Source organism: Bufo gargarizans, chromosome 2, assembly GCF_014858855.1.
Source record: "Bufo gargarizans isolate SCDJY-AF-19 chromosome 2, ASM1485885v1, whole genome shotgun sequence".
NCBI lineage: Eukaryota > Metazoa > Chordata > Amphibia > Anura > Bufonidae > Bufo > Bufo gargarizans.
Window position 1 is genome coordinate 8,138,959 of NC_058081.1, and position 10,044 is coordinate 8,149,002.

Below are 10,044 nucleotides of genomic sequence, written 5' to 3' on the forward strand. Positions count from 1 at the left end.
TGAAAAAAAAAACTGAACAACATATAAAAGATCTTGAGAATGAGTCCTTAATTATCTGACAGATAAGGGTGTGAAAGTTTTATGGTCTCTAAATTGATGTTATCTCAGAGACCTGGTGCCCCGACTATGTCTATAGAAGACTCTTTAGATCTTGTAGTGTGTCATATATGTATGTATGTGTATGTACCTGTATATATGTATGTGTATGTACCTGTATATATGTATGTATGTATGTATGTGTGTGTACCTGTATATCTGTATGTATGTATGTATGTGTATGTACCTGTAAATATGTATGTGTATGTACCTGTATATGTATGTGTGTGTACCTGTATATATGTATGTATGTATGTATGTGTATGTACCTGTATATATGTATGTATGTGTATGTACCTGTATATATGTATGTGTATGTACCTGTATATATGTATGTATGTGTGTGTACCTGTATATATGTATGTATGTATGTATGTGTATGTACCTGTAAATATGTATGTGTATGTACCTGAATATATGTATGTATGTGTATGTACCTGTATATATGTATGTATGTGTACCTGTATATATGTATGTATGTGTGTGTACCTGTATATATGTGTGTGTACCTGTATATATGTATGTATGTGTGTGTATGTACCTGTATATATGTATGTATGTGTATGTACCTGTATATATGTATGTGTGTGTGTACCTGTATATATGTATGTATGTGTATGTACCTGTATATATGTATGTGTATGTACCTGTATATATGTATGTATGTATGTATGTGTATGTACCTGTATATATGTATGTATGTGTGTGTACCTGTATATATGTATGTATGTGTGTGTATGTACCTGTATATATGTATGTATGTATGTGTATGTACCTGTATATATGTATGTATGTATGTGTGTGTACCTGTATATATGTATGTATGCATGTATGTGTATGTACCTGTATATATGTATGTGTATGTACCTGTATATATGTATGTATGTATGTGTATGTACCTGTATATATGTATATATGTATGTGTATGCACCTGTATATATGTATGTATGTATGTATGTATGTGTATGTACCTGTATATCTGTATGTATGCATGTGTGTGTATGTTTCTTTGTGTCTATCTATCTATCTATCATCAGTATAAAAAATAGAGAAGTTGTGTGTATATATATATATATATATATATATATATATACAGTACAGACCAAAAGTTTGGACACACCTTCCCATTCAAAGAGTTTTCTTTATTTTCATGACTATGAAAATTGTAGATTCACACTGAAGGCATCAAAACTATGAATTAACACATGTGGAATTATATACATAACAAAAAAGTGTGAAACAACTGATAATATGTCATATTCTAGGTTCTTCAAAGTAGCCACCTTTTGCTTTGATTACTGCTTTGCACACTCTTGGCATTCTCTTGATGAGCTTCAAGAGGTAGTCACCTGAAATGGTCTTCCAACAGTCTTGAAGGAGTTCCCAGAGATGCTTAGCACTTGTTGGCCCTTTTGCCTTCACTCTGCGGTCCAGCTCACCCCAAACCATCTCGATTGGGTTCAGGTCCGGTGACTGTGGAGGCCAGGTAATTTGGCGCAGCACCCCATCACTCTCCTTCATGGTCAAATAGCCCTTACACAGCCTGGAGGTGTGTTTGGGGTCATTGTCCTGTTGAAAAATAAATGATGGTCCAACTAAACGCAAACCGGATGGAATAGCATGTCGCTGCAAGATGCTGTGGTAGCCATGCTGGTTCAGTATGCCTTCAATTTTGAATAAATCCCCAACGGTGTCACCAGCAAAACACCCCCACACCATCACACCTCTTCCTCCATGCTTCATGGTGGGAACCAGGCATGTAGAGTCCATCCGTTCACCTTTTCTGCGTCGCACAAAGACACGGTGGTTGGAACCAAAGATCTCAAATTTGGACTCATCAGACCAAAGCACAGATTTCCACTTGTCTAATGTCCATTCCTTGTGTTCTTTAGCCCAAACAAGTCTCTTCTGCTTGTTGCCTGTCCTTAGCAGTGGTTTCCTAGCAGATATTCTACCATGAAGGCCTGATTCACACAGTCTCCTCTTAACAGTTGTTCTAGAGATGTGTCTGCTGCTAGAACTCTGTGTGGCATTGACCTGGTCTCTAATCTGAGCTGCTGTTTACCTGCGATTTCTGAGGCTGGTGACTCGGATGAACTTATCCTCCGCAGCAGAGGTGACTCTTGGTCTTCCTTTCCTGGGGCGGTCCGCATGTGAGCCAGTTTCTTTGTAGCGCTTGATGGTTTTTGTGACTGCACTTGGGGACACTTTCAAAGTTTTCCCAATTTTTCGAACTGACTGACCTTCATTTCTTAAAGTAGTGATGGCCACTCGTTTTTCTTTACTTAGCTGCTTTTTTCTTGCCATAATACAAATTCTAACAGTCTATTCAGTAGGACTATCAGCTGTGCATCCACCTGACTTCTCCACAACGCAACTGATGGTCCCAACCTCATTTATAAGGCAAGAAATCCCACTTATTAAACCTGACAGGGCACACCTGTGAAGTGAAAACCATTTCAGGTGACTACCTCTTGAAGCTCATCAAGAGAATGCCAAGAGTGTGCAAAGCAGAAATCAAAGCAAAAGGTGGCTACTTTGAAGAACCTAGAATATGACATATTTTCAGTTGTTTCACACTTTTTTATTATGTATATAATTCCACATGTGTTAATTCATAGTTTTGATGCCTTCAGTGTGAATCTACAATTTTCATAGTCATGAAAATAAAGAAAACTCTTTGAATGAGAAGATGTGTCCAAACTTTTGGTCTGTACTGTATATATATACAGATATTCAGAATTACACCCAATATACAGGGCATGAGTTGCAGTGTTGTTTACTTACTCCTGTATACTGGGTGTAATCCTCAGTATCTGCTCTTATTCTGTATATATATACACTGCACAGTACCACTTCTCCTGTCCTGTATACTGGGTGTAATCCTCAGTATCTGCTCTTATTCTGTATATATATATTCACTGCACAGTACCACTTCTCCTGTCCTGTATACTGCATGTAATCCTCAGTATCTGCTCTTATTCTGCAATGTGTAGGAAGGCGCAGGGGTCCGTCATTGACGAAAGGTACGTGTCACCGAGGTTCCTGGCCTCGGTGAGATAAGAATCAGTAATTTTGTGTCAGCGGCAGCTAGTGCTCGCTGACACTGTTTTACTTAGTGTGGCTGTAAAGCCGATCCGGGCCGGTTCTTATTGGGAGCAGCCAAAGAGCAGGGTGGGTGCCTGTTCCCCACGTCCAGGCCAGGTTCTGGACTGGGGTTTAAAAGCCCAGCCAGCAGCTCATCTGGGTGTGGTATGAACCTCCAGGTGATAGTGAAACTCTGTGTTTTGGGAGCTGAGGAGTTCTGCCATACTACAAGGCTGAGAGCTGCATGAGAGCTGCCAGCTGGAAGCCAGGCACCATAAAGCCTGCTGTGGACAGCCAGATGACGTGTTTTTGAGTTCTGTGGACTTTTGCTGTGTGAATTAACACCAGGGCCCTGCCAAGTATTGTGTTTTTTTTCTGGCTTTTTGTGTGAATAAACACTGAACTTTTGCTTTTCAACCAAGGTCTCGCCTCTGTGTTGCGCCCGCTTACCCTGCCTACCAGAGCAAATCCCTACAGTATATATACACTGCACAGTGTATGCTGCTTTTGTGAACCTATGCACTGCTAGTGTGTTCCTTACAGGTAGTCTCCCGAGTAGCAGACGGTGTACACCTCCAGTGTTTCGATGCAGATTTCCCACTGCTTCCACCCTGATGTCTCATAGTCATGATTCCATCCTGCTGTCTTACCAGCATGCTGCCACACTCGCCCCTTGATGATGACGATGCCCCCTCTTAATCCAGCCTTCATGTGCCATCATCATCATCTACGTCTGTGTGGTTGTCACTTGTGTCACCCTCACCTGTCTCTTGCTCATGTCCTTGACCTCTCGCAACATCATCGGTAGTTGCACGCATAGAGGAGTCTGCAAAGGACCTCTCCTCCAAGTCTGCACTGGCCTGTAACTGCTGACTATCCTCACAAAGCTCATCCTCACTGAAAAATGGATCAGAGCTGGCGGCATACATTACTTGCTAGCAGAAGGAGCAGCAAAAGCAAGAGACAGGTTCAGGACAGGTGTGGGCATAGATGCAGTTCATGGACCATGCCAACTAAGCATGGTGTCAGAGGAACCTGCATCTGTTGTCACTTGAGATGATGTTGAAGAACAAGTCAACCATTCCAATACAGCTGGATTGTTGGTCAAAACACGACCGCTGGATGATAGTGGCAGCTCTGGCCTGTTGCTGCGGCCATTGCTACCACCTTCCCTTCTGCTGCTACTTGGGCCGGCTGCAGCAACATTTTTGCAACTGCCCGTTCCTTTTGGAGGGCAACTGCCTGTTGGCCATAGTGTACAGTAACTGTGTCAGCAATGTAATGGAACAAACTAAGAATGTGGCAACAGTTCAACAAGATGCACACGGCAATATGTTAGACTGGCCTTTAAGACTGAGGCCCAGTAAATCTGTGTATAAACTAATAGATTAACTGGGAAGGTGGCAGCAGTTCAACAAGATGCACAGGGCAATTACATTGAGCCTGCACTGTCCCTGCTCTCTCCCTATGAGCTCCCTACAGTCTATAAAAAACTCTCCCTATGATCTCTCTGCACTGTCCCTGCATTCTCCCTATCCAATATACTGTTATTAATAGCTTTCTGAAACACTGGGGGAGATTTATCAAACTGGTGTAAAGTAGAACTGGCCTTTCATTTTCCAATGGAGCTGTGGAAAATGAAAGGCAGAATCTGATTGGTTGTTATCTTTATCTTGTAACATGTGTGACAGCAGCCTAAGATTGTAAACACACCTGGTATTTTGTGGCGTTTCTGCAAAGACGTTTTTTGCACTTTTTGGTGCAGTTTTTGGCTCCAGATGTTAGCTGAAACATCAGGGCAGATAAATGTTTTTGTTTTCTTAGTTTTGCCCAGTGGTATTTTCAATTTTTTTCCTCTGTAAATTGTGCTATTTTAATCTGTCTTTAATCTTTTTTTTTTAAACACAGCATGCTGAGTTTTTTTTATACCCTTCAAAAATATCACAACAAAAGCAGCATCCATACTGTACATTAGTTATGGAAAAAAAAACACTTACACATGATAACACAAACTAAGGGCTCTTATCATGAACTGCTGCAGTTTTGTGTTGCTGTTTTTGGGCAGGCAGCAACTGCAGGTGAAGCACCCACGGGAACTACTAAAGATCTAAAAATTAGGGTTTCATGCACCAGTCTTAGTAAAAAGTTTGCTGGAGAAAGATGCACCAAATTTAAGAGGCGCTAAGAGTGTCAGCAGATCTGAAGGGGTTGTGCTGTCTTTTACAGACCACACAGCATGGCCAGACTTGCAGTGATAATTATACTTACCCTATCCTTGCAGCTGGGTTCTGACTCCATTGCTTCACTGCCAGCTCTAAAGGTCCCGGGTGTCCCTATGTCAACATGAAGTTGGATGTGGGGCAATTGACCACTGCAGCCAATCACTGGCCACAGCTCTCACATTACTCACTTGAGGAGTTCCGCATGTGTGACGCATCTACTCTGTGGCCAGTTGTTGGCTACATCAGTCACGAGTCCCTTGTCAAACCAGATGACTAGAACCTTCGAAGCCAGCAGGGCAGCGTTGGAGTCAGAACCCAGCAATGGGGATAAGGTAAGTATTATCACCACCTTGGGTCTGCTTTCCAGAAGTTGCCCTGGTATCAGCTTGTTTTCACACTTTGCTGCCAATACTCTAAACCAGGATCATAAGGCTGTAACTTGTCCTCTCGTTACTCTCATTTTCCACTCTGGCTGAATTGGTATTTTGACTGTGACTAAGCTGGTTTCTTCACACAGGTGGACATGCTTCTATGCCTACTTCTTTCCAGTGCTGAATCTCCTTTCCTGACACCTAGACCAATGATCTAGAAACCTTCTGTTGCAGTTAGATCTTACATTAGCATCTCTTTATGTTGCAGGCCTCTTGCAGATGACAAAACAGAGCCAGAAAAGCGCCTTTGTATGGTACCTCTCCATGGCTACCTGAATCTAAAAGAAGCAAAATCAGTGTACTTCCAGATGAAATGGGAGGCACATGAAGGTACAGTTCATACACCTCCTTATCATGTCCTCAACAAATGGAAGATTTATGACGTTATTACATATCTTTGTGCATGAAAAATTAGAGATATCAGAAAAAAATAAGATCATGTAAACCAACCGGGTCATTAAAATGAATGTCACTAACGAGACCAGAATCTCAGAAGTCCTACTTCGTGGATTTCACAACATTCAAAATCTGAAAATTCTCCTTTTTTTGCTTGTTCTTTTCATTTACATTTTGATCTTAACAGGAAACCTCTTGATTATTTCTTTGGTGACAATTGACCAACGTCTCCGCACTCCCATGTATTTCTTTCTCAGGTTTCTTTCCTCTTTTGAAATACTAGCAACCACCAACATTGTGCCAAAAATGCTCTCTGTCATCATCAGAGAAGGTGACACGATTTCATTTACTGCCTGTTTAATACAATTCTATATCTTCTCTGCATCAACCAATTCTGAATGCTTTCTGCTCACTGTCATGTCTTATGACCGCTACTTGGCCATATGCAACCCCTTGAGATACATCTCCATCATGGACCTCCAACTCCAGCTTAACCTTGTCTGTTGGCCTTGGCTCATAGGATTTCTCATAACTTTAATTATTACAATTCTAGTTTATAACTTGCATTTCTGTGGACCTAATGTTATTGACCATTTCTTCTGTGATCTATCCCCCCTACTAGAACTTTCCTGCTCTGATACATCTGTGGTAGAGACCCAAGCTGTCCTGTTTTCTGTTCCCGTCATTCTTCTTCCATTTATCTTCATCATGACCACCTACATCTTAATATCTTTTGCCATTAGCAGGATATCTTCAGCTGTGGGAAGGAAGAAGGCCTTTTCCATCTGTAGTTCCCACCTGGTTTTGGTTTGCACATATTATGGGACTTTGATAAGTGTTTATTTGTTTCCTTTGAGAGACAAATCGACAAATGTGAGCAAAGTGACTTCATTGTTATATATCATAGTGACCCCCCTGCTAAACCCAATCATGTATTGTCTACGGAACAAGGAGATTCAAGCAGCTCTACACAAATACTTAGGTACATATTTTAAAAGGTAGAAACAACACCATACAATGTGGGACCTTACATGTGTCAGATCACAAGGAACAAGAGAATAAACAAGTGCATATCCCGCTCAAGGCCGCTCCTACAGAGGTGGTTTCTATTACCTAGGCTCCAGTTAGGACCAATGTTTGAAAGAAGATCCAGAAAATGTTGAAACAAACCTTCTCTTTATTGCCATCCACAGTATTAAAAAAACATAGTGGCATAAACTACACCAACCCCAAGAAAACAGCTTAGGCATTTCAAACCCTACATGCGTCATAGCGAAAAACAATAATTTTGGCTACAGATATATGGGCCCCTTTGACACCAGATTCCAATTAATACTGAGCAGGAAGGAGGAGCAATCCACCACAAGTGAATGCGTGAACTCTTTGTAGCACGGATGGAATAATAAAACTCAAGTCCAAAATAATGGGATTAACACACATACATTTCTTTAATGAAAATTAATAATGCAACATATATTTTCTGTGCAAATTTAGACCATTCGGATATTGGGAATTTAAATAGAACATCCAATATCCTTCATTATCTAACAGAAGACATTTGATATCACCTCCCCGATGAGGCTTTTTCAGCTCTTCAATTATGAATGTCTTAAAGGTGCTGTATGCACCGATCTGTCAGTTTTACCTATAAAATGTCTGCATTTCGTAGATTGTACATATAGTATTGTCAATGTGATTCAAGTATTTCTAAATACAGACCTTGAATTTTCTGGTGGTGCTGCCGATGTACTTGAGGTCACATTCAGTGTGGAATTATAGTATAAATAACATGCTATGAATTATTATACCCCTAATGAAGCCAGTCTAGCTGGCAAAACATGCTGGGGGCCAGTGGTTAGATTTTAGGTGTCAAGCTGATGTTAGTTATACAACAATCGAGTCAGTGAAGTGAACTGAATTTGTATAGTAGATCAGTGCTACAAGCAGCAGTATAGGGACTGAACAGGTTGTGTACACCTGCCATCCCTAGCTACTTTAAATAAAATAAAAAACACATCTAGGCTTGCTATTTTTAATATTTTCACGCACTTTCATTATCACTACTTTTAACATGAATGATATAATAAAAGGTTTAGTTTTAATTTCCTCTAAAATGTTTGGGGCAAGTTGGGCATATTAGCCTAATGGGATATTTTCAAAAAGTATCTTCTGTGAGTTGTGCTATCCCTAAGCAGGGTCTTGTTTTCTTTTTCGACCTGGAGAATGAAGAGCACAAGTCAGTTTTACTGCATAATGAATACAGTAAAAATTAAAAATGTAAAACTGTGGCAAAATTGATATTTTTTTCCAATTCCATTACCTTTGGAATTTTTTTCCCACGTCCCACTACATGCTATACAATATTAAATGGTGGCATTGAGAATTACAACTTTTTCTGCAAAAGATAAGCCTTCGTATGACCATGTAAATGGACAAAGAAAAAAGATTTGGCTATGGGTAGCAGGGAGCAAAAAAGGAAAGCACAAAGTCAAAAAAACCTCGGGGGTAGAAAGGAGGTCATCGATGTACCTGCCGTACCATTGAATTAGGGAAATGTAGGGATCAGTTGCGGTAAAAAGAGAAATTATGACAACTATTATTAGCTATAGTAAGTATATAGCGATACAACATCCCAGCTTAGCCGTACACAACTAGAGCACCAATGTTTCTGAACAAAACTATTTAACACATCTCGTGTATCTCTCGAAAAACCTGAGGCACGATAGATGAGGGGCTGGAGAGGCGAGTCCAGTCACTCACCTAGGCGCTCAGTGAGGGATTCTGTCCCCCAAATAATTGGGCACATTGGAGGTGGATTAACACCTTTCTGTGTTGATGGTAGGGCCTGAAAAATAGGAATTAGTGGCTGATCTACACACACAAAAAAAAAATCTAATTGTTGCTGATTCAGCAAGCCGATTTGTAGACCCTCATTCAGGAGTTTGAATAACTCCTGTTGAAAAGCCGCAGTGGGATTGGATTTGCATTTTCTGCATACGACTTGATTAGAGATGAGCGAATTTTTCTAAAATTCGATTCGGCTGGTTCGCCGAATAAAAATTAATAAATTGGTTTGATCCGAATTTATTTAAGGCAAAATGCGTTAAAAAACAGATATTTCCTGGTTGCAGAGAGCCTTTATAGTGGTGTAGAACATTGTGCCTTGCAGTAACACACATAGGGAGTCTGCTGTGGTAGTGAAATAATACTGTGAGTCCGTATGACATGCAGATCCTTTTACACCGCCGTCAGCTGATTCCACATAGATGTCTACAGAACCTGTTCCATTGAACGCTTATAAAAGTAGAGCCCCCCCTGACAGAGTGGAGAGGGTGTCAGCAGTTAGTTTATGTTGATGTCACTGATTATTTAGCCCTTCCTATGATCCGTCAGAACAATAACCCCCAAAAAACGGATCCAGTTCTTTGAGCATCCACCTTCACTCGGTCAACATTTGGTCAGAAATCCATCAGTATTGCAAATGCCAATAAAAAAAAGGAGTGGATACAAAACAGAGATGACATGTTAATGGAATATTTGATTGTCTTCTGTGTTTTGTACCCACTCCTGCTTTTGGCTACCAAATCACAAGCCAATTCTGATGGGACCATACAGGACTTACAGCTGCTACACAGATAGGATCTGTTGTGTGTCTCATATTTACTTCCTTCTAACAGATCAGAAGAAGTGTCAAATAAATGATTGTCAGCCATGCCGAAAGGCAAAATAGTGGCCCAGTCATGAAGTGGGGAGAGTGGGAACAGCATGAGAAGTCCAAAGAGTGACCCTATAACATAGTGGTGAGGTGGAAG

General features: G+C 40.6%; 1 protein-coding gene across 1 annotated transcript; it reads left to right on the plus strand.

Annotated features, from left to right (window-relative positions):
* The first annotated feature begins 6,298 nt into the window (after positions 1–6,298).
* Positions 6,299–7,234, plus strand: LOC122929480 (olfactory receptor 11A1-like). The gene has a single exon (XM_044283076.1). It carries the CDS (start codon positions 6,299–6,301, stop codon positions 7,232–7,234), a length of 936 nt encoding a protein of 311 aa, XP_044139011.1.
* The last annotated feature ends 2,810 nt before the right edge of the window (positions 7,235–10,044 follow it).